At 41.2% G+C, this 25,913-nt stretch overlaps 1 protein-coding gene across 1 annotated transcript in view; it reads left to right on the top strand.

The window, feature by feature from the left end:
* The first annotated feature begins 9,899 nt into the window (after positions 1–9,899).
* Positions 9,900–25,913, top strand: part of cdh2 (cadherin 2, type 1, N-cadherin (neuronal)) — a 57,774-nt gene continuing 41,760 nt past the window's right edge. The window contains exons 1-2 of the mRNA XM_061044771.1: positions 9,900–10,211; positions 11,801–11,909. Coding sequence (XP_060900754.1) covers positions 10,152–10,211; positions 11,801–11,909 — 169 coding nt within the window. The 5' untranslated portion in view covers positions 9,900–10,151. The remainder of the gene's footprint in view (positions 10,212–11,800; positions 11,910–25,913) is intronic.

Here is a 25,913-nt window from a genome sequence, read left to right as displayed (position 1 = left end):
GTATGCATGTGTGTGTGTGTGTGTGTGTGTGTGTTGTGTGTATTGTGTGTGTGTGTGTGTGTGTGTGTGTGTGTGTGTGTGTGTGTGTGTTGTGTGTGTGTGTGTGTCAGTGCAGGTGGTATGAGGGAGGGACAGCAATGCCTGTGAGCTGAATAACAAGTCTAGCATACTGCACACCTGAGAAGCTGTCACTGTCATAATCAGCCGTTTATAATGCACGGTAGAAGGGTGACAGGAGTCGAGAGGAGGAAACGAGGACACAGTCGGTATCAAAGCTCTGTCAGTGTTATATCCTTTTCTTGTTATCCTCTCTATCGCTGTGTGCAGAATTGAAAGGGTGAATTTTTTTTTTTTTTTTTTTTTTTTTTTGAATTTCCACTCTGCTCAAATTCCCTTCAAGTTATTGCTTTAGCTCTCTCTTATCCACTGAGTCACAGTCATCACATATGGCACACTGGAAAGCCAGCTTTAGTTTTTTCTCTGCCTTCATCCTTCCTCCTTCCTCACACCCCGTCTGGCCCAGCAGGTTTGTGTCCGGACGCCTCCTCTAGAGAGCTCAAGGTGACACACGGTTGCTCAGGCACAGATGAGTGGCTGTGTCCCCGGGCCTCTTGACGACCGCTAGTTTGCCCCCCGCCCTACCATGAGCAGCATGCACTAACGTCGCCCCCCCCCCACACCCCCCCCCCCACCCCTCCCCCGGAGCCTTTTGTTGTTTCTGTGCGACGCTAATCTAGGGGTTCTGCTGTGAGGGCCACAACAGCGGCAGGTTGACTCACTTCCAGCTCACTGACACAATCATTCACTGCCTGTATTGGGAGTGCTGTGTGTGTGTGTGTGTGTGTGTGTGTGTGTGTGTGTGTGTGTGTGTGTGTGTGTGTGTGTGTGTGTGTGTGTGTGTGTGTAGCCGGAACAGTGCCTGTTAGACATCCTGGCTGATATTTTTCTGCAGGGTCAGCAGAGACCGGGCCAAGCCAGCATCATGGAGGAGTAAATCAATGAAACCCAATTAGGCACAGGGAAAGGTGAGAGAGGAATTGAAAAGCTAAAAAAAAAATCACAGACCAAGACAAAAAGTGTTCCTTGAGACTTTTTTTTTTGCAGAACTAGCTGAGAGTAAATCAAACATCTTTGTTGTAGACTCACATACACGCAAGAGAGCGCTTTGTGGTTAACGGAGCAAAAGCATGCTACCAAAAAAAACGACAAATCTGAAGGTAGCCTCATTCAAGATCTGTGGGAGTTTAAAAGTATCGTGTGGGACAGGCTTTGTGTGCCAGCGTGACTCACACTGCTGCATCATTCTGCTCTTCTTTAGCCAAACAAATCTGTGCTATGACTGTGGAGAGCCTTTTGTTGTTACAGTGCATGAACAAACATTACTGGACACCTGAAATATGTGGGTGAAGAGAGCAGTCATGTGCCTGTGCGGAGGGCAAGAGTAAAGGCAATATGTCTCATGATCACCTCCTGAGCGAGCCGAATGAGGCACCCGTTGCTCTGAGCAACCTGCCACTAACATCTGCTGCTTTGGCTACACATGCCCATGTAAGTTGTATAAATCCTGTCTGATTTTTGGTTTGAACCATTTTCTTTACTGCCAGAATGAAAACCTCAAATATAACATGAGCTCCTTTAGATGTTGCATTTTTCTTAAAGCTCCTTTGAAGAGATTTTAGCTGGTTATGAACCAGACTGAAATTTATGTCATTGCCTTTTTATGAGCTACAAAAACAATGAGACTGTCAGTGCGATTGCTATTTCTATATGGTATTTTTTAACGCCTGTACCCAATGCCAGGGGGGGGGGGGGGGGGGTTGGGGGGGTAGGTGTCAGATGAGCGATTTAGTCATACTGACAACACTTTTTTCTTTTTTTTCTTTTACATTTCTCCCAACAAATATTCACAATGACTCGTACAATTCACAGTTAAGGCTGTGTTCACACTGGACTACTTTTTTCAGCGCCTTTTCAGCACTTATACGCGAGTGTTCTGTAACCTTACCAACGGGATCTAGCCTACGGTGCAACCGTGCCGGAACCGGCCGGAGCACGACCGAGCGCGACGCATCAATTTAGCACAGAAAAGAACAAACGGGACGGGAAGTCAACATACAACATTAAAACATCCGGTTTATTTTCAGAATAAAACTCTCTGTTTTGACGGTTCAGAAAAACGACCGTTTGTGTGTTTCTTTACGTGTTTATAAGGTTTGTATTGAGTTTTATACCACAAAAACATATTATCTTGTGCTGTCGTGAGTGAATCTGTAACATTACCGCGGAAATTCCTTTGTCTCCGTACTCCAGCTGTCCAGCTGTGCTCTCCGTGTTGCAGACTGAGAACGCAGCTGGTGGGTGTTGACGGATGTTAGGGTGCACGGACCCGTAACGGACCGGAGCGGACACACAATGCACACATATCTGGTGGAAGTCCTGCTCGTCCTGATTGGTCAGCTGTCAGAAAGGCGCTTGACGTCACCCAGCGTTTTTCTGAAAAGTTGAAATAATTCAACTGAAAAAGGCGTCGGGCGCAGCACTTTTTGAAAAGTTACGCAATGAGATAATACGTAAGCCTACTGCTTTGCTCAAAGGGGGCGCCAAAACAAAAAACAGAAACCTAAAGCTCCTGGGTTAGAATAGATCATATTTAGGCTAGCAGGACCCTGATTTTGTTGAGGCGAAAGGCAGGTCAACAGTGCAAAGTCCATGATTTGGTTGCATCTCAATCAGAATCACTACACCAGCAACAATGCACTTTATAATGCTCCACAATGTGTTTTAATCTTTCAGCAATTATCAGATTCAGATGAAAAAAACATTTTTTTCCGCACTAATGAAAGAAAAACAACATCTTAGGCATTTGATAACCTGCTGACTGCTAATGAGCTGTGTAGATAGCATTATGCACAAGATAATAATCATGTTCATGTTGACAGGGGAAATAATAGATACTAATACCCACAGGCAAGGGTGCTAGTATAGGTACTATGGCAATTATCACCAATAAGGATCATATTCTATAACCTCATTACAACACAGTGTATTGTGCCAAATCTGGAATACTGTATACAGTAAAAAAAAAAAATCTTTAATTCAGTTGCTCTTTATAATAAGGGTTTTTTATACACATTATGTTTATTATATATTATGATTATATAATATGTTTATATATAATTAAGTTTAATATAAACTAGCTATATGGCATGCCTTGAAGGAACATTACAATAATGATGATAATCTTCATATTCTATGTTTTGGTGTATTCAGCTGCATTTCAACTACCTTGCCTTGTATAATACTTTTACTCCTGATTTTAATTCTTTTAATGAACACATTGTAGCTGTCTAGGCAATCTAACATACTCAGAGAGCAAGATAGCCCTTCACCACCTTCTTGAGCGCACAGCAATTATTCACAGATTTTATTAATCAGTCACCTCTGCCATTCGCATGAAAGCAGTCCAACAAATGTAAAAACTAAACTCTCCCGAGTAGCAGATTCCAATGACCAAGAAAAAAAAATCTAGCTCTTTTCTATTATAGTAAGCTCTAACCTCATTTACTCCGTGATTACCAAAAAAGGAAGAAAAAAACAGGACCTCTTTTACCGACTGCCTCCAAAATTAAGCCCATGGTAGGAAAGCTCAGTGTGAGACAAAGGAATGCACATGGGCGGATGAGTCCTCATATAAATCCATCCAGGCACCCGTGCTCAGACAGGCTGTTGGTCCACTCTTAAATCAGATAGGCCAGGCTGTCACCACCAAAGACCTTGCCTTCTTGCAGATCAATAGTGATAAGGGGAAATAAATTCCGAGCTGCAAATACTGAAGACACCAAAGAGACACTCAGGTTGGCAGGAGCTCTATAAACCTATACACTGCAATTTTGAATGTTGAAGTTTGAAATATTGCATACTGGAAGATATGATTTGATAGACTATGCTCATGCAGATAACAGCAAAAGGAGACTAAAAACAATTGATTGCGAAAATTGAGAAAATGATAGTGACCATGCATATAGCATGTTATGCATGATGTGCTATTGCAGTTATTGTTTGATTAAATTTTGAATATAGCTTTAAATTGTTTCAAAACCAGAGACAGCTGATATGAGCTTTATTATAAATATCTCTCAATGGGTTACTTGTGGGCTAACTTGTTAGCTGTGTTGTAGAAGAAGAATGCTAGCCAAGGTAGCTAGTTCCAAAATTGCATACAACATAGGGCACATCCTTTTTGAATGACCATTTGTGCAAAACCTATATTACCATCAAATGTTGATTCAAAGTGTTTCACATGAATGGTATATTTCTGTAAAATGATGTATGTAGTACATTCCTCAATGGCTCCCTCTGCAAAGTCACTCATCAGATTATCCCCGGCACTTTTTAGAGAAAAAGATGATTGGCCTGACTTGAATCAAGTCGGATGAAAATCTGCCAGAGGGGCGGTCACACACATCTTTTAAAGAAAATAAAACACTTGCAGATTTTTCTGGTTCCAAAAATGTACAAATTAAGTGACTGTATCTGTGAGCAAAAGTATTTATTAAAGCGTTTAATTTCAGTTTCCCCCTGAGAACACAAAAACTGGTAACCATTCAGCCTTTTAAGCATTAGCATATACGCATAGCCATTGTAAGATTAGCATTTATTTAGCTCAAATCTCAACAGCCTTCGTATGGCCTTGTATAATTTCTAACAATTCATTTGATTAAGTTTTTAACTAAGGACACACTCACAACAGGCAATCTGTACCGTGCCCAATCAAGTTTGACCCCAAAGTCCAGTTGGTTTGACTAGTGTGACAGCACCGTACTGTGCTCAAGCACGGTTCACTTCCTTGGCCCTGGCCCTGGTTCGGTTGCTAGCGCACGAGCACAAGCGTGGGTACACGAAGTTGATGTGACTTATAGCCTTACCGATCTGACCATTCCTCTCGACAATCATTTTCAACAATGGCGACAAAGGGTTCATGTTAGTCTGATGCAGGTCAGGTGATTACTCGAAATTTGGGCAGACGTGAATATTCAGAGTCAGCTGGACTCTGAGGTCTTTGGGAAAATCTGGAAATATTTAGAACTACTATGACATGTTTATGTATGTTCAAGAGGTATCCATGCTCAGGCTCAGTTGGTCCTGGAGCAATGTGAGTGCAGGCCAGCAGGGGACTGGGGCAAAGTACGGAGCAACTGGGCCTAGTGTGAGTGCAGCCTCAATTTCCTATTGTACAGTACATACTGTCACAAGATACATGTTCTATGTTTAATTAAAACATAGTGGCAAAACTGATTAGGCAATAATGGTTGTTGTACTAAACACTCGGTAATGTTAGATACTTATTTCAACAGTTTTGGACTGAAATAATGAAATAAGGAAAATCTTCCCTGCAAAATGACTAGTTTTGTTAGAAATAAAATAAAAGATAACATGTGAACAGTGAGTAATTGAGACAACTGCCTTTTTGCACACATGTGCCATTACAAATCAATAGCCACACTTTTATTGCATCACTTAAGAAAGATTCTTTCCTTTCTGCTCAGGTTGCTCTGGAGTTCAACACAATTTGCCTTAATCAGGCAATCAATCACTATTAGATCTGTGTGCCACGCCAGCACACAGCAGGCAGATGTGTCCCCCAGCAAAAGCTACAATTCCTAAATTGAGGCAGACACACACTTGTATGAGCCCAGTGACTCAGTAGACGCTGCCAGAGCTGCTGCCAGAGCTCGCAAAGCAGCATTTCTCCTTTATTTGTCGACAAGGGGGTGGCACCAAGCTGCTTTACTGACATGTCTTTTCACTGGAAATTACCGTGAATACACTCAGTGGAAATGTTCTTGGATGTCCCTGTCACTGTTTGTCACTTTGCACCAAATACAATATAATCAGATCCCTTAAGTTTACCATTTTTCAGTTAAGTCCTCATGCAATATTTTCATTAAATGTCCATCATGCTTAACATTTCTGGAGAATGACATGGTGTGACCTTGTTATGAAACACTCATGAAAACCAGAAGAAGAAAAAAACAGGCGTGATTTACACATGGAAAAAAGAGGAGTGTGTGCACATGTGTTCTGTGCATCCTCTGTTTGGCTCCATTGTTTAAACAGCATTAAACATTGAATGAGCCGATTTGGCACAAGAGAAGAATAATCAGAGCATTGCTGTGGTCCTTAGAGAAGCTTTATTGAATGCATAACAATGAAGTTTGATTGGAATTGATAATGGCTCTGAGGACTGGGTTGCTCCTTTCTAAACGCTAATCTGTTCCAACGCAACCTTTGACACACATCGGATTGCCGATGACGAGATAAAAAGCCAAGAGTTTTGTGGGGTTGAAATATGTGATTATTCCAAAAAAAGGGTACATACTCCCTTACTTATTACTTATATTAAACAGTTTCATTTTATTTACATTTAATATTTAAATGTAAAATAAAATGAAACTGTTTCAATGTCAATTAGGAAAAAAAAGAGAGATGATGTATGCATGTGTCACTGAATAAAATTATTTAATTTTGGCTTTCAGTTAAACTGACAGAGCTCTGAACAGTAACAGTATAAGAGAAGAGGTTGAACTGTGTGATATTCCTGTTTCAACACAGAGTCAGCAGGAGGAATTGCTGCAGATGTGAAAGTGCTGCTGACCTCGTCCATTTTTCTTCCCTTGCCATCAAGGCCACCCTGCTGCATCCAATTGTGCAGAGTAAAAGGTGTGGAATCAAGGGCTCCTCCAGGCCACCAGCCCCTCGGACACCTGCGTTTATGGCAGTCAACCGCGGTGTCAGCACCACGAACAACATGCATCATAAGGCTGCCTCACGCACATGCCTGCAACACAATGTTATCTGTCCACACACATGCAGCACAGGCAGGAGAATACATTCAGCATGGACTGCACAGTGACCTTGGTGCTAAATTTCACCTTTGACTGCACTTTTTAGGCCATGCGTAATTCAGGTATATGCTGCACACAGGGTTCTCAGGGGCTCTCAGATTGGTCTTATGAATCATGCAACATGATATTGTTTGATTGAATGCACCAAGTCCAAATTGGATTCCCACCAACGCCTCCTCTCCTCCCAGCCCAGACAAGTACTGATGAAAGATAACCGCCTCTGCATTAATCAAAGAGATGGGGGCATTTTGATCCCACTCTCAATTAGATTAGATTACATGAATTTAACAATTTGTGCAAAATGTGATATCAATTATCAACAGGTCATTCACTTTGATCTGCCCTGATTCTTTCAGAGAAAACAAAAAGAGAGCACATTGAATCTGAAACATGGTTTTGTCATTTTTCTTCATAGCTGTAGGAAAATCTGTGCGGCAAAGCATCAGGGGCATTTCCAGGGGGGGGGCTTAGGGTGGTATGGGCCCATCTTTAAACCCATCATCTTTAACCCATCATCTTTAGACGTGAAGGCGGGACTGTTATGCCCACCCTCAATATAAAACATGCCAGCCAGCGTCAGAGGTAGTAACAGAGGCTAAACAGCAAGACAACTTTGCTGTTACAGTATAAAGGCATAGTGACCAGGGGTAGTCGCCATGTGGCAGAATCACATGCTCTTTTCAAACTGCCGTTTCTCTGTCCCTGTGACATTTCACCATAAATATGAATGTAATGGCGGGGGACGAAGTGACCCCCCTCTTTACCGTCTTCACAGGTAGCAACAGAGGTGTTACAGGGGCTAGACAGGATCAGTTGAGCCATCTGGAGAGTGCAGTGCTTGTGTGTGTGTGTGTGTGTGTGTGTGTCTGTACATGCATGACTGTGTGTGTATGTGGGTAATGTGAATTCACAGACTGGAACACTAATATTACCCCATCGTGTAATCAATATGTATGTACAAAGACGTTACGACGGCTGAGCTAAGCTACGGCACGATCGCGCAATCTGAAATGGGCTACTGTGTGAAAAAGCTTAATATTGGCAGTCAGAGGCAGGACTTAAGTTCAAACCAACTAATTGGACTCGGGTGCATCAGGAGTAGTGCATCAAGAAGTTTTAATGAAGCTCTTTTTGTTGGTACTTTATTTATGACTTCTGAAGATACCGGTTTGTTTTTGAGCCTCTACAGAACTAAGCATGAAAGTCTTTTGTTTGATTTAAATAAAAGTGCACAAATTAATGTAACACTGTATGCTTAGATAAACTCAATAAATGCAATTCTGTATGCATGTGTGCACATACATATTTCACGCCACCCCTTGATAAGTCAATGCCTGGGTAGGGCCCCCCCAGTCAAAACATTATAGACATGTCCCTGGAACATAACACAAATCTTTATTTAGAGGGCGAAGAATGTTTGCTTGATTTTGTTGCACTTTCTTCTTTTGCTTGCATTTATTCCCACCAAAGAGACAACAGATTATTTTAAAACAAGGATGATCAGGTATACTAATCAATGACAAGATTGTGCAGTGACCCGTGTCACTTGTTACAAGCAGCAAACACTTAAAAACTATTCAGCCCTCTCTGTCTGTGTGTTTGTTGTCTGTGTGTGCTGTCTGTAAGTGGGATGTGATGGTGCTCACTGTTTGCTTAGGATAACAGCACACTCTCAGGAGCGGATGGTTTGATTTGTAGGAGGAGGGGAGCAGCATCTCTCCCATCAAATACTCACATGCACCTCAAAACGCCAATAACTTGAAAAACAACAGATTGCCCAGGAGGAAATGAACCAAAAGTCAGCCCTTGTTTTTTTTATTTTTTATGTGAAGATAAAAAACATACTTTTCCTCATCTACCTAACATGTCTCTGTGTTGCAGATACAATCTATTCCATACAGCCTTCTCTTTAATTCATCAGCAGCACAACCAAGGTAATTTAACCTTCATCAGTCCGTATCACATGAGAAGATAATATGAGGGAATTATTCATTGCATATTTTAGAGGAACATGAAAAAAAGCTTTACTAATGGATTCTACACTTAAGTAATGATACATGCAGAATTCAAAATTCCACAGTGATACAGTCATTTCTTAAACAGTGAGCTTGTTGGGCAGCAATGAGTGAGCCTGCGTGGGTTTGAATTTGTGTAAGAGAGGGAGTGTGTCACACACACACGTGCATACATTTGGTGCCAAATAATTGACACTAATGATACCTAAGATCCTTAAGATCAGATGAGCGGTAGACAGCAATTATTTGAGGGCAATGTGATTAAAATCTTTAAAAAAACAAAAAAAAAACATCAATGAAGCTTGTTGGCTGAGAGACAACTGACTGGATCCTGAATCACTGATGTTCATGACATTGATAAAGCTGAATTTACATAGGCTCTTATCATTTGACAACTTTAAATAACTTCCATAACTATTTTATAGTAATAGGCTACTTGTTTTTCTTTGCATTAATACCACAGTCTAATTTAAATATAGTGAGTGAAATTAACCAATAAGCAAATAAATGGTGTCCTTAAAATGCTGACAACTATGAAATGGGGAGACATATGCTAAAGACATTTTATTAATATCAACGAGCACAACATGATTATTGGTTAATGTCATTAAAATCCAGGTATGAAATGATTGCATCTAAAATGTTTTAAATATAATAGGCTACAACTGAGGGGGGGGGGGGGGGGGGGGTAGCACAACATAGAATAAAATAAAATATTATCTAAGATTTAAAAAAAAAAAATCACCGCAGAATCAACTCTGGCTACCACCCACTGCGAGTGAACATGACTATTACGTGTTAATATTATAATACTCTGTCATATGGGATGATGGCTAACATAGGGGACCCCTCTCGGTCCCAGCAGTGAAATTGGCTGTGTGACCAGTAGGGAGAGACAGTGAGATGGGCGGTTTATAGACTAGTGGCCGGGGCTCTTATTGTTTTGTGTGTAGGACTGAATGGGAGGGAGCAGCAGCAGCAGCAGCAGCCTCAGTACCAGGCACTGCTCCCCCTCTCAGTACTGAACTGGATAGACAAGAGGAGGAGGCTGCTGCTACATGCTGCCGCCGCCGCCACCGCTCCTGCCTTTGTCGTAGAGAGGAAACCTTAACCGCCACGGCCACACTTGAGCCAGAGGGATATTCTTAATTTTTATTTTTTTTACTTCTTCCTTTTTTTTTTTTTAACGCTGATTCCGAAGGGGGGAAATAAAGCAGTCACGGCCGTCCCAATGTACTCACTACACGAGGGCAGCGGTCTGCTCCTGCTGGCGCTCTTGGCAGGACTGCAGGTAACGAAATCTCAAAACCGGTTTTCAAGCTAGCGGAGTTTGCACCGGACAGTTTTAGCTGCTTGTTGTTCTTTTGGAGATGATGTTTTTGATTGAGTTGGCACTTAAACACGGCGTGTAAACAGTAAATGTAATGTCTGTGTAGCGCGAGCTAACGGGGCATTTTTACTCTATGCGCACGAGACGCTGTTTTTGGTTAAAATTGTAGCTCATTCAAATTAATTATTTAATGTTTGAAGTATCTAAATGGGGATGACGTACGCTTTGTTTTAGAGTTCGTTGCTTAATGTGCAATGCCTTGGGAAGTTAAACGTTACAGGCTCACATTAACCTAGTTCTTACTCGATTATATTTAGGTTTAATATTTATGTAGATTGCTGCAGCGTGTCTCTGTCCTCCGGTCAGATGATTGTCTGTCTGCAACAATGAAAAGTAGCCTACTGTAAAGTACTATCGCAGTGCACATTATTAAGAGCCTAACTGCATGTAACGGTGATGGGATAATGATTTAGGTCCAACCACAAGGATTAAAATAGTATGCTTGAGGAAATATATTTTCTGTGACTACATTGTTGAAACAGAGCTCCTTAATAAGCGATACACTTTAATAATGCAGTTTCAGCAGATTGAATAGTTAGTTTGTGTTATATCCAGAAATGCTTATATATATATATATGTATATATATATATATACTGCTGAATTATCGGCTCTGCTCCTCCCCCTTCTCTCTCTCCCAGTATTTTCCATTTAAATTCCTTTGATTAAGAATGGCAAGTGGCACGGATACCCACAATGCTCTTTTTCAGCAGGACTCCTCTCGTTTTACATTCTTTTTAGAGTGCATGCTAAAGAAATAGGGCCAGGCCTCTGTCTGTTCCTGGGAGCTGAATCAATGCTTGGGATTGTGTGATGGAGTGGATTTTGAAGCCAGAGCATTTCGTCCACTTGTGATTTCTTGCGAAATTCACGTTTTAACAAAACACAAGCCCATGCTGTTCACACAATTTCCCCCTTTGCAATATCCCACACTATTCTCCAAATCTTTTGTGCAGACACCCTTAGCACAGAGTTTCGCTTTGTTAAAAAAAAAAACACTTTATTGATCACTCTCTTAGCCCTACTGTTTCTTTCGACAGCACCAGTTGTTTTTTCGTTTACTCTGACTTTGCTCATGTTTACTCCTCTAACAGGGGATCTTTAGCATTTACTTTTTTATTCCCTTGTTCCTGTACTTCAAAGTAGAGTGTTTGTCCAGAGCAGCGTGTTGATCAGAGGGGCTGACCAAAAGAGAGTTGGTCGTAACCCTTGCCTGTGCCTGGGCCTCTCCAGGGGGACAAATGGAGCTTGTTCTTGCCTAGCCATGCTTTTTGGCTAATGCTTAACCCTTTTGGCCTCATTATCCTAATTGCGGTTCCTGCTATAAAAACAACAGATGCTTTTGTACAACGGTGGAGACTTCAGAACGTGACCGAGAGCATTTGGAGGCAACAGAGTGCATTTTTTAAGGTTGATTTATGACTCATTGTGCCCCCCCCCCCCCCCTCCTTCTACTGCTTTCCCCTTAACCCCCCTCCCCCCACTGTCACAGATTGTAGCAGAGGGCAGGGGCACCCCACCATGCCGACTGGGCTTCTCTGAAGATGTATACAAGGTTGTGGTGCCAGATATGACGGAGAGAGGACAGCCCCTTTTCAACGGTGAGTGGTGAAATATTGGTATACTAGTGCTGCCATTCTGGGCTTGATGCTTGTTATGTCTTTGTTTGAACGTGTGTGTGTGTGTGTGTGTGTGTGTGTCAGCATGCATAAGGGTTGAGCATGCTTGTCTAGGTCTACATGTGTTACATTTCAGGGAGGATCAGAACATGCCTGCCATATTTAAACAATTAGCTTCAGTGAGGTTGTGTGGTGTTGGAAGTCATGTAGTTTGCCTTGTAAACCTGCTCAATGTGGTATAACTTTCTATAGCTCCTGTCGATGTTGCTTACTTGCTGTTTTTTTCCCCCTTCAGAGCAGAAACAAACACAGGCAGATTGTTGCTCTTGTACTATTCAATACATTGGCTTTAACAGTTTGTGGTTTTGAAATTTGCTTTTAGTTAAAACTACATTTTTCTACTGACTTTTTCGTCAGATGCAGGAAAATATTGTTGATTGCACCAGGGACTTTTCTTGTTGCAATGAAGAAAAAAAAATCACCCACAGATTTTTAATACTTGCAACTTTAATGAAGCAAATAGCTTAGTTTAGAAAAATTGCATTTTATTTTGTTGGTGCATTTTTCAGTACTATTCGCCATTATTTATTATTTAGCTTCTCCTATTTCTATAACCTTCTCTTTACACTTCGTTAAAATCCCTTTAAACTATATGCAGAAAGTGTTTATTTCTGTTACTTGGAACACTTTTATGCCTTGAGCTTCATACTAGAATTATATGGTAATGTCTCCAATTGCAGTCTTACAATTGCTACACCCACACAATGACAGAAATAACAGCAATTTTAGTGTCTTTCAAAGTGTTTGTTGCAGCAATTGTCTTTCTGTGACCCAGCTGTAGTACGTTTATATTTTTAATAACAACCAGTTGCAGACAAGAAAGTGTAAAATAATGATTATTTTTGCAGTAGTCCATTACATTAAAGCAATCATGACCAATGCAGTCTCTTTGGAGTTTGTTATTGGCAAAATCAGGATGCAGCTAGCATGAAATGCAATCCTACAGACGGTAATAAAAAGTGGAATATATCACCAGTGTGCCATGAGAGAGGTTCGAGCCTTGAGGTCATTCGGAGCAGAAAACGTTCTCACTTGTGTTGGATTTCACAGCTAGTGCCTAAAAGTTGCATGTTGCCGTTGATGTGAGTCAGAGAGGTGGAGTGGGGAGGGGTAGCAATGACGAGGGAAGAAAGGAGTGAGGGAAGATGGGTGGTTACAGCTTTCACTGGGCTTTACCTTGTGCACAAGTTTCTGTTTGATCCTGCAGGTGATGGATTTCCCTCTGTCGCTTGTGGATGAGCCGTGACCAGGGGTAATCAGGTTCCCTTTTGTTTGCCCCCCCCCCCCCCTTCCTTCTTTCCTTTTTCTCTCTACCTCCCCCTCCCCCAGTGAGTTGTTGCTCTGTGGAGTTTTCCTTGACAGAGAGGGGCACTCCTGTGTCATTGTAATGCAGCAGGGCTCAGCAGCGTGGGATGATGTTAATGAAACTGCATTCTCTAATGAAAAGCTCCTGTGGCATGTTTTGAAAGACAAAGCCCCCACATTGTGGAGAGTATAGCGAAAGTTTTTCAACTTTGCTTTTACCATGCTGTTTTGGGTTATTGTTTTTGACCAGTAGCTGTGAGTTTTTGTCATTCAAAATGGTGCTTTAGCCACATGTAGCTAATGCCTTGAATTTCCTTAGCATTTTAATAACATAGTAAATGGTGCTCCAATAGACATAAGATTATTAACAGGATCTTATTGTAGCTGTCACTAATTATTCTACCTTCAAGTCCAAACATGGGCTTTTTCATGATATAACTAAGCCAGTCATCTTATTCAAGTATGCATACAATCCTTAAATTATTTGTTTCATATTAAACTTGTTTGAAATAGATTCTGTAATACCACCAGTACCTTGTGTAAGATGTCCGTAATTTGATCCCTTTGCTCATATTGTATTGCTTTCGACCCCAGAACATGCATGCGATGCAGCAGGGGTAAGCTGTTAGATATGGCTGTCCCATCTAATCGCAGTCTCGTCTTTGTTATTGATTAAGAGAATACACATCCTGAGGTCTGTAAAACCTGGAAATGGTAGCACTTCACATGCAAACAGCTGGCATTGTATGCGCTGAATTAGAGACATCCTGTGGATTTGATGATGGCAATTGTGGCCAACCAGTTGACAAAGCTATTTGACTGTAAGATTTAATCACATTCCTGGGGGCGTAAAGACTTTTAAGTTAACTGTTAGCTGGCCATGGGATGCCCCATTGATTCTCAATAGATTTTTAAAAAATGTGTTTCTTCAAAGTTGCTAGGCAGAGCAGCACAGGGAAAAAACAGGAAGGACAATTATTCTTCCATAAGAAGTCCTCTCCAATGATCCATTAAAGGGAGGTTACGCTCATTGTTTGAAGATACAAAACCACATCAGGCTTAGCAGGGCCCACATGACCTTGCTTTTAGGGTTGGACTATTTGCTCTGGCCTGATACCAAGAGGAGGGAAATGACCAAACGTCGTTAGCTCCTATCAGACCATCATACAGATGAAAGCAGCTTTAAGCGTTGTGCAGTGTTTTCTCTTATCTGGTTTAGTCACTTGATGAAGTGTCTTGTTTTACTAAATTGCATTTAATTTCAGGTAGCCTGCGGGTGGTTTGCCCCTGGGTGTCTAATGGAATTCTGGTGGCTTTGGAGAGCTGACACACATTGTGCAGGTCTTCTTTTTTTTTCAGATGAGGCCTTTAAAGCAGGGTTGCAGAGTGAGTCAGTCGGAGCATTATTCAGCAGAGGTTTCCCTCCCTAAAAACTGGGTTAATGAAAAGCCCAAAAGCCTAATTGGGCTTAATACACTCTCTTATGCTGCTGTTCTTCCATCCCTACCCCTAACCATCTTTTTCTGCTTTCATTTTTCTTCTCTGCACCCCACCCCCCTGTGTTGTACTTAATTTTCTTGACAATTATGCAAGCTCTGGCGATGAAAGAAAAGTGCGTCTGCCGCCTACTTTAGCTTTGGTTTAAATACTTCAAGTGTGAGCTCGTCATGGAGGTCCAGTGAGGCGGATCCACAGACAAGTTGAGGGGAGGGACTTACAGTTGACTAGTTTAATAATGTGATTGTAGAAAGTTGTAGTGTCAACGTCAGCAATGAGTACATAAACTCGAGAGCTCTCTTGGGCTATATGTTTCTCAGAATTTGCAGTTGATCCATCATTAAGTTTAATTACCCCTCTTTTCTGTTTGTTTAAATCAAACCTGTTAAACAAACCAAACCTCAGCCCTTTGAAAAGAAAAACATTGTACTCTTGAAATCCTGAAATTCTGCACCAACTGAACCCATTTGAATGTTGTTCTGGTTCTCTGCGCTCTGTTAAGATCGTGATAGCTCTTGGGTACAGCTGGGGCCACTCAGATGTGTTTAAGGGGCCCCAGTGTTTGGTGAGACGTGACCCTGCTCGACCCTCTCCTGTAAACTGGGCCAAGTGCTCGCTGACATGCTCTCTTTCCTGAACACAGATTCGGGATTTAGCGAGTGGGGGGGTTTTCTTGGTGCGGTGTAGATGAATGAAAGACCAGCCAACAAGGTCCTGACCCCCCACCAGGGTGACGGCAATTGTACGGCACCCCTACCTCTTGTTGTTGTGACCTGTGGGGTTGATCGTTCATCATGGAGAAACAGACAGAAGAAAATTTCACAAAAACAGGTTTTCAGGCAGTCTGCAAAGTGAGATCTCTATTTATCTCTATCGCTCTATTTATATTTGCCAAGGAATACAAAGAAATATATTTTTTAAAATTGCAGAGTTTCGATGTAATATCAACCTCTGTTGTTTATGGAAATATACAGTCTATGGTTGGTAACTTTAAGAAAAAAACTGGTATCTTTGGAAGTCCAGGGTGTCAGAAAAAGAGCGTCTGCCTCTCAGATCTTTATGTCTGAGGTGTATGAGGTCTGTATTGATGTCTGTGTGTGCTGAATTATTCAATAGCCAAACATGACTTTCTTAATATTCAAATTCTTGCCCTATAGAGCACAGCGGTGTTATCATGCAGTCGAAGAAGGGTGAAAAAAATGAAAAGAGGCATGAGATACATGGAAGTTCTGGCTTTTAAATGATATTGCAAAAATAATTCACAAGAGTCATCTTTGTCTTATACATTGGGTTTAAATTCTTGTACTTCTTCCTTAATATTTATAATCTAAAGCAGCAGTTTGACTCTTGAGTTTGTTTGTAAGCGCACTTCATTGCCCCCATCCCCCCATCTTTTTTTTTTCTGGAAGTGGATCAATGAATCCAGGGTCTTTGTTTGCACTGATCAATATGTTGTAATGAAGGCTGCGTTCCAATTCCCAGCTAAAGCATCAATGGCGGGTTGGGGTTGAATTCCCTTTTTTTCATTGTTGTCAGCCTGCATACTTTCTTTTCTTTTCTTCTCCTTGTCACTGTTTTTTTTCCCTGGTAGCACCATGGCCTAGATATCCCCTACATATTATGACGGCAGATTGGATCTTGGCAGTGTATGGTTTTGGGAAGTAACCTTTGATGTTATTTGCCTACAGTAAAGCAAGGAAGAAGAGTAAGTCAGAGCTTGTGTAAGGGCCGACAAAGCCATTTTCAGAGGATCTGTTCAAGTCAAAAGTCTATATCGTTAAAATGAAATAATAATGTTAGCATACTGAAGCGATTGCGCCCATCCATGTCTAATTTGTGGGTGTGTTTTTGAGCCCGCTGGGTGGCATGGCAGGAGACAACATATTTTATTTATGTCTGACCTTTTTTAGGATCTGGGTTCTCCACAAAAACAAAGGCTGGCCTGAAAATAATCTCTCCTTGTTCTGAGGTAGACAGGTACCTGAAAAATGCCTCTGCCTAGATAAAGTATTTTGTAGAGGCGGACATTATCCTGATGGCTTCTCGTCACCTCTGCTCATATCACTCTTATCAGCTGCAGGCCCTGCCCTCTGCTGTTGGCACCTAACTGTGTGTGGCTCTGACATTGGTCAGTAGTAAAGGTGTTTCTCTCATGCCTGTAAGAGTGTGTGGGGGGTTGTCCTTGGCATATAATTAGCTTGAACCCAGACAGCTCCTGGTAACACAGACTTCTATAACTATCTGTTAGTCAAAGTGAAAATCAGCAGTCAGACTTTACGGTATAATCTGACTTAACTACATAAATACAGGATGTCATTTGTTTTTCACAAGGTTGCATTTAACTACATTTGCAAACTCAAAAAATATCATTGTCTGGCATGATTCAAGGGGGCAGCAAACAGATGTGGGCAGACCTTTTAACTGTATTGCTCCTTCTCACAGTCGTGTGAAGGTTAGACGGGTTTTATAGGTTATTTGGTTCTAGATCACACCTGGGCCCCTCCATCCCTGACGCTGTATTGCTAAGGTTTTAAAATTGATGTGTGCTTCCATCTAAAGCACTGTCACAAGAGAAAAGATTTATTCCTTCTACTAAAACAATCTTTTCCTATTGGTCATGATGTGAGAGGGAGCTTGAAGCTTTCTTGGTGATTTTTCTTTGGTTCAGCTGACACACTGCTTGTGATGGGATTTTATTTAATACTAAGAACACCCAGGAAGCGCATACTATGACCCGGCTATGTAATGAGGCCGTGTATAAATAGCTATATTGACCTGACTTTCTGCATATATTCCAACTTATAACTAGGCTAGTGTTATTTTTCACAAGAGAAATGGTAGAACCAGTGTGGAAAAGAAAATGCCACCTTGCACTTAGAAGACAATACATCAGCTCAGGGAGTGAATTGTTTACTTTTCCGGGGACTGATTTGTGGATTTGGGTGCCATTTTTCTTCTGTGGGGCGGCCTTTTTTGGCTGATAGAGCAAACAACACCATATCTCTTTCACAGATCCTGTCTCTACAAAGAAAGCCCTGTTTGCTGTGTTGCCCCAGCTGTTTATTGTGCAATACCCCCGTTGGATTTTGCCTACAATTTCTCTCTACACAGTGCTTGTTTTTCTCATTATGTAGAGCTAGATTAGAGCACAGAGAGCCTTGGTTTCATGTTTTTAATCGGCAAGCATGTGAACGGAAGCTACAGCCAAGCCCCTACTTTCTCCTTGTCTCGTTAAATCTTTTGTCTTTACAGCAATACATTTAGCTTTCTTTACCTTTAGCTTTGTTGCTGTTAGACAGGAGTGCATTCACTGGCTGCCCAGATGTAGATTTAGCAGGACTGAATGACACACCGCTCGCAGACACAGTGTCTTTGTGCGCTGGGTCAAACGGGGAAGCTAATACTCAAATGAATATATTAATGAGACAGTTTGAAACAAATAGAGAAATAGAAACAGAACTAGCCTTGTGTTTATCCCTGTTCTGTATAAGGGTGACACACATAGCTCACATATTTAAACCTCAACTGTGTTCAAAAGGCTACATGAATTGGCACGCTATTATTCCCCCGACAACAAAAGAGAAATTTGAAGCAGGGAAACGTTAATTGACCCAGATACTGTAACCATGTTTCATGAAGACCAATATCCTGCCTGGGACGAGATGTCTACCTCCTGCCGGCCACGCCGACTATTGTGTTCCGGCGGAGGCTTCAATTTCAACACACCAGCGCATCTCTGGACATTAGCCTCTGATGAGTCGTTAGGTCGTATGCCATGATATTCTCTTCTCTTCTCTTCTCTTCTCTTTATACACCCTCCACCACTCCCTTCTCATCCCGCCCTACCCCCCTTTTACACGTGTGCTTTGAGATGGAGGCGCTCCCTCGACTCTAACTGATGATTGATGGGACTTAATTGAGTAATGCAAGGACAGTACTGTAGCATTTAGTCCTTTATTTTACAACTGAGATTCTCTCCCAGAGTGACCTTGGTTGGTTCACAGCTTCAGTCATGAGTGTGATGTGCGATTTTAGTGGTGTTGGTAATATATTTGATAGATGGTTGTCTTAGATTTTGTGGAGGTTGTGGGTTTTTTGATAGTTTCTTATGAGAAGTGTATGCTCAGTGTGTCTGCTGCGTCGGTAGAGAGCAGGATATGATTTAAGTTGCATATACTCCTGATTGATCTTATCATTCCTGGAATTATTGGGTGAGAGTTGTTTAAATTATTTTTTTTATTTTGCCTGTCTAACAATATAAAGAACATCATACTTTTATATATCGTAAATATGTTAGTTTAATCTTGATAGACCAGATATTGGGGAAATTGTTTAACGGTTGGTTCATCAGATAAGCATATGTAACCCACCATATTCCTTGTCTCAAGTGATCTACTGTTACCAGGCCTTCCTGACACCAATGTCTGCCATCACCACATGGATATTATGATTGACCTGCAACAATTTCTTGTCCCCCATTTGAGCGCACACTATGGCAGTGAGCAACATATCTCTCTGCAGCCTGCTTTGTCTGAGTTTATATTATCTCTGCCTTTGTCGATATTTACTGAGGCATTAAAGAGTGTGCAGCATGTCGCCACTTTATTTCCTGTAGCACTGCCTGCTCAGCAGGACAGGGGCTGGGTGGTGGGGGGTGCATTCTTACTAGAGGTTATAAATGCTGCTCCAAGTTAAAAAGCATCTAATTTCTCCATGCATGTTGAGTCTGACTTGCATAACGTAACTTTGTCTGTTAGACAAATCTTCACCTCTGGGGTGTCTTAGAAGAAGGCTTTGCCATACCAGTTTGAATGTGATTTTGTTGTTGTTGTTTTTAACTTTATAACTTAAATTACGAACACAATAAATAGAATTGTGGAGACATTACAATGGCTCGATTGTCTGTTCCTAGAAGTGACTGTCATCATAAATACATTTTCACTAAATCAAGAGATTTCCAAATACTCTATCATCTGTCATCACTACTACAGCACAAACCCTGTTTTTTTTTGTTTTTTAAACCCTTTTCAGCTCTTAGAGTAATGGAAAATGTTTGCCAAGATGTTGTCTATCAAAAGTAAGAGCAACATTGGCACCTCAGTGCAGAAATCATTCTAGTTTGCTGTCAAATATCAAAGGTTTGCATCTATATATCTGTTCCCAGTCCTGAATTAAATATATGGTTCTCTTTACCTTTCTAAATGTTTAAATTACTTCACCAGTTTCTAAGATTCTTTGTTTGCCTATTTACCCTGAGCAGGTAAGGTTCTGCTTGTGTGAGGCTGGGAACTGGCAACTGCCATCCATTTGAGCTGCATGATTAATTCTATTAAAATCAATATTTACATTCAGAACTCTGAATCACATTCATACACGACAATGATTTTTTGGTTTGGATTAGCAGGAGATCAGTTGCATTAAGCCAAACACTCCTAATTTCTTCAAAAACTGCAAATTGAGATGAAAATGAGTCTGAGAAATGGAAGCCCTGCTAGTAATGTTGAGAAAAAGGGAATTTGTGAATCCAGTTTCGACAAGTTGTACTTAAATAAGGGTTATATACTTTGGTGTGATTTATTGTATTATACTATCAGGGTGATAGTGGAGGGCCCATTGCAGCAACAAAGGGATCAGCATTGTTCAGTATGAGTCCTGAAAAACTAGTCCCTGTTGCCTTCCCTTGTTGTTTGGAGGGGGAAAACGTTCCTTCACAAAAACCTTCAAGGTTGTACTTTTTCCAAGGCTGTTGCATTGCATTGAATTGCATTTGGGTCTACAGGTGTCACTATTGTTGTTTAGTAAACATTCCAAATAAAGCAAGTATCCTAGTCCCAGAGAGTCTTTTTTATTCTGCTGTCAAAAAGTGTTTAATAACGTCTGCACATTTTATGTAAACTGGAACTGCACATACTGTAGGCTTGACAACAGTGACACAGGTGTTCCAGTGCTCACCAGCATTCCAACCACCATCCATCTGATTGCACCAGAATGTGATACACTCAATCTTGTATAGGTCCTGTGTCAGCCCTTCACTCTCACACTAATTGTTCTAAGCACTGTGACCTTTGTAGAAGATAAGCTTCCTTCGGCTGACTTGAAGAGTTTGGAATAACGGCCTCAACCATTAATTTATGGCATTGCTAACCATATGAGGGCTATGAGCCAAGGTTATTGACCTTTCACGCCTGTCACTAGTGATAGAGGGAGCCAGACCCAAGAGGAAAATGAATTGGGCTTATTAAGGAGCTGGGCTTTGGATCAAACCTAGGGGGCATCTTTATTCTCCAGTTTTCTCTTTCATTTAAATCATGACTTTTTCACACCGTTTGACCAATTGTCTTCTGCCAAAGTAGAAATTGAGAGCACATACAGCGGGAGTTTCTCTGAATCATAATGCTCCCATGACTGTGTCTAGGAGAGATCAGGGTGCAATGCGTGAAATGCCTGGAGGATTAACACTTGGAGCACAAAACACATTAAAGAGTGCATCTTGAACTGAGGTCATTATTATTAGATGAAAGATTCTGCAGACTCAGAACAGCAAATCAAGATTTTTTTTTTCTGCAAAGGCAATTTAAAGTGCTTGACAACACTTTGCAGTTTTAATTCTCTCGCAAATCTTTTGTCTTTGTGGGTCTTAGCTTGTTATTTACTTGTACAAAGGGTAGCTGTTAGACAATGGAGAAAAGCTGGACAGGCATAAAAAAACATTTGAATAAAATGTAGCATGCAAAGAATGTTGTGTGCCGTGTGGACAGCCATGGATAGAGATGATTGAGCACATGTTATTTCAGCCCCATCCTCCCTCTTAGCTCCGAGTCTGTAAAACCCTTGTGGGAGGCAGGGGAGGCATGCATTTATATTGGATCAACATGCTATGATGTTATTTTTCCAGCTCCACTACTTGTGTTTATAATCATACCCGGTCCCTTATGGGGTTCAACTAAAACCATTTTTATTGACTCTGGAGAAGCTTATCTATTCCTGATGCATTGTTTGTACATAGGACCGCAATCACATCCCAGTGGAAATAAGCAATAGATGACAACACAGAACTTGTGCTATAACTGTCTTTTTGTTATTAGAAGGCCTCCCTGGTGGGGTCCAACTTAAAGGGCATTTTTAATAATGTATGTTGTGTTTTTTTTATACATTTATCTCTGAAATTTCAACTGGCCTTACCTAATTTGGAGAGCAGGAACAGACTGATTTAGTGATGCTGCTTCACTCCCCCTCTGCAGGATTAATTTAGAGGAGCTTGTTGAATTTTTCAAGTGTTTGTTTATTTGCAGCGAGATAGCCAGAGGATGAGGTAAAGGACTAATGCATCAGTATTTTGTGTGCCTGAGAGAGCTGTTTGTAAATGCATGTGCATTTGTGTGTTGGAGGGACTTACTTATGTGCTCAGATGGACTACTTATCAAATTGTACAGTACGTACGAAATGTGAGGGGAAAAAAAACATTATCTCTACTGCTGAGTAGCGTTAGTACCTTTGAGTGGGAGGGCTATTTTGGAACTGAAAACCTCACTACCGCTGGAGCTTATACCTTGAGCGGGGACTGTGGACAAGTGGGTGCCAGGAGATGGGGAAAAACATGCTCTTAGGGTGTGATCACACTGCAGCGGAATATGGTTGTCACTCGAAAGCTTTAGGTTCAAACATAGTACTGTTGCAGAAGAGGATGCCAACCAAATACAGGAAATGCTTGAAAATGTCTGTTGAATTTCCGTGTGTTTGTGCGGGGTTTCAGCTGCAAACACAATCAGTAACTCAAAGCGGGCAACATAATGGTCATTCAATCACTCACTTCTGAGTGGCCCTTTTCCCATGCAACGTTACTCATGGAGATAGAGATGAAATGTAACATCCTTAAATTTCCACATCTAGATGTTGCCTTTAAACTCTTTTTTTGCCCTCATTGTTGGCCACATTATGGTCTGGCATTGAATGCTGCATCTTAAGCTGAGGACTTTCCTTAAAGCTTCTATATTTGTCAGGAGGAAAGCATAAAAAGTCAGTGTTGGTTGATCACAGCCTGGTGGATGATATGATGTCACACTTTGGTTGTTTGAGGAATCAAGGCAAGCTGAAAAAACACTGCTGGTGGCCCCTTTTTTATGTTCAAACTCGTGTAACCGTGGTTACTGGTGTTGGTAATGGATAAGGACATTAATTTAATTGGCCTGTTTACACTCCTAGTGCTCTGATGTAGTATGTAATTTCAAATCATTGTCAGTGTTTGATAAAAACTATAAATCATAAACTTTCATTAGAAACAACAGAGCTGCACAACATTGTCCATTAGTCATCAGGGTTTCAGGCGACACATATGTTTCGTCAAAGATTTTGTTTTTATGGTGAATGAGTGTATAGCCATTATTCATGCTTCAAATCTACAGAAACCTTTTACGGACAATAATGTTTGACACAGTTTACAGTAATATCAACAGACTTAAAAAGCCTCTCTAGTGGACAGGAAACTTCCCAGACATGAAGAGTCCTAAATAAAGTGTGCTGGGGAGGATTTGCTTAACATAAACCATCAGGTTGACATGGCTTTATTACTTCAGAATTTAGTGTTTGTTTAAAGCAACTCCCCCAACCACAGCACACAAGCACACACGCACACACACTCACACACACACACACACACACACACACACACACACACACACACACACACACACACACACACACACACACACACACACACACAGCTTCTCCTTAAAGGGGATCTTATTGGATTAATAGCCGAAAAACTACTTTGACGAAGTTGTATGAATCTTTTCTCATCTCTTCTACCAAGAATGTGTTGTTTTGGAGAGCTGAGGTCAAAAGACACAAACAAGCCTTTGTTCTGCAATTACCAGGCTTATTCTGTGCACACAGACTGCTGTGGACAACACTGGCACACATTGTTCTTTCATATGTCTATTTGATAGATTTGGTTGTTGATTGACAGATAATACTTATTTATGAGCTGTATATAAATTATCTTCAAAATTTGAATAAAGTAAAAAAATATGCACTGTGGGATTTTTCATAGACAAAGAAAAATTTGAATGGAAAGATTCATGACCCACCCAAAGATCCATAGTGTTGTTTGGAATTATTGACAATTAGTGATATGAAATTGAGTCGAATAAAATCCTCTTATATGTTTGAGATGTCAGAAGACTACAGACATTATAAGCGTCCATTACTGCTAGATTTCTATTGCTTCAGACCTAAATATTATCAATTTGCCTATTCAAAAACAAGAGGCCTGTAAAATAATAATAATAATAATAATAATTGATAACAGAGATAATCTATTATGGAGACGATTCATTCATATTTTTGCTCCGCTTACAAGTATAACCAATACTATCTCACAGGAAGACAGCATGGTCGTTGTAGCTTTCATTTGCACACATAGTAACAACTAGGCCACCTTCAAATTGATCATTAAATTGAGGACCATGAAAAGGGCTTTTGCTCGCATTAAAGGGTGTGTATGTGTGCAGCACTAGGTGTTAGGCATTACTGAAAGCTGAAACAGCCTATGCAGTGTCTAGCCAACCATCAACCTATCCTCTGATCACCAGCCTTATTGGTCTGTCTGCAGTGGGCTTGGAAAATGCAATCTCACCAACATTGATTTGTGTCTGTTTGAAAAAAGGCGGTCCAGATACCAGGCACATGCTTAAGTGTGAGTGTTTTTCCTTTTTCCATCCTTTCCATCCTCTCCGTCTTTCTCTCTCCATTTCCAGCCATCTCTCTTTCATTCCTTTGCTTCTTGCAAATCCACTCTCAGTGTTCCACACAAGACAAGACGGCAGTTCCTTAGCCTCTTATCGTGCCTTCCACAAGACCACCGAGGGGTCTAAGCATGTGTACACAGGCAGCTGTGCACCACTGTAAGACTCCATTCTGTGCAGGATAAGTGGGGATTGGCATGTTCTCTACTCAAAAATGCAACAGCTGGGCAGAGCTTTTCACTCCTCCCATATGAGAAAGACAGACTAAAATGAGACATAAAGAGACAGAATGAGAGAAGGGACACAGACCCAAAGAGGGGTTGCCTCAGCTTCCCGACTGTGGCTTGGAGCAAAGCAAATGTTGGCACATGTGTGATGAGTTAGCACCGACTTAACAGTTTTTAAGAGTGGCCTAACACATTAAAGATGTGTGGCTAGCCACTCGACTTTCTTTCTTTACTCTTTTTGCTGTAAACACTGAGCGGTAATGGAAGGAAGGGCATAAGAAGAGTAATTTATGTGCGGAGGAGAAGCCCGAGATGAGCCCTCCCTCTGGGATTAATGGGAGTCTCTGTCTCTGTTCACAGGAAATATGAAAGGCCCTTTGTTGGTAAAGGGCTTGCTGCTGCCAGCAAATAACTACCCCCTGTCATATTGAAAATCCCCCAACCTCTAAATTCATTGCCTCCTCTGCTGCTCATCCTTCACCCCCCTTTTTTTTAAGCCTATGTGTTTTCTGTCAAAGTCGCTCATTTATGATTCTACGCTGCGCCTGCTGTACAGAAGCCCAGGAGACCCTCGCTCACATTGTTAGTATTCACTGTCACTTCTTGAGTTCTGGCCATCGGGCGAGAGAAGAAAAGAGTGGGAGAAATAGTGCAGTACAGGTGGAGATTCACACTTTGACTTGTGATGCCATGTTCTGTCTTTTACCTCAACTATTTTCTGTCTGGTGTGTTTAATTCTAAGAGTTACTATCATATCAGGCAAGGAAACGCTAGCTTTCTGCACTTAAGTGTGACTGGTGAACTGCGCTTAGGGTATGGGTTTATTTTTAGTATTGGTGCCGGTTTGTGTTGGTCTGAGCACACCTCCTTAGGCTAGACTAAATAAAGAATGGCCTATCAGTGAGGGAAAAGACTGTTTGGCACTTAACTGGCAGTGTGTCTTTCATCAGGTCACACATTGGTCTCCTAACACCTGCGGCTTAGGACAGGGGGGTGAAAGGCTGTTGGCAGGTGTTAATTGCAAAACAAAAAGGCAATAGAAAACCTGGCTATATGTAGTTTTAATCATTTTCCTGCTCTCTACATAGCTCATATTTCACACTGCTGAGAATATTTTCTGACCAATATCTTTTTTGTATCCAAAGAAGAAAGTA

Source organism: Labrus mixtus, chromosome 8 (assembly GCF_963584025.1).
Source record: "Labrus mixtus chromosome 8, fLabMix1.1, whole genome shotgun sequence".
NCBI lineage: Eukaryota > Metazoa > Chordata > Actinopteri > Labriformes > Labridae > Labrus > Labrus mixtus.
Note: the sequence above shows the minus strand (reverse complement) of the source record. Positions and strands in the feature narration are given on the sequence as shown.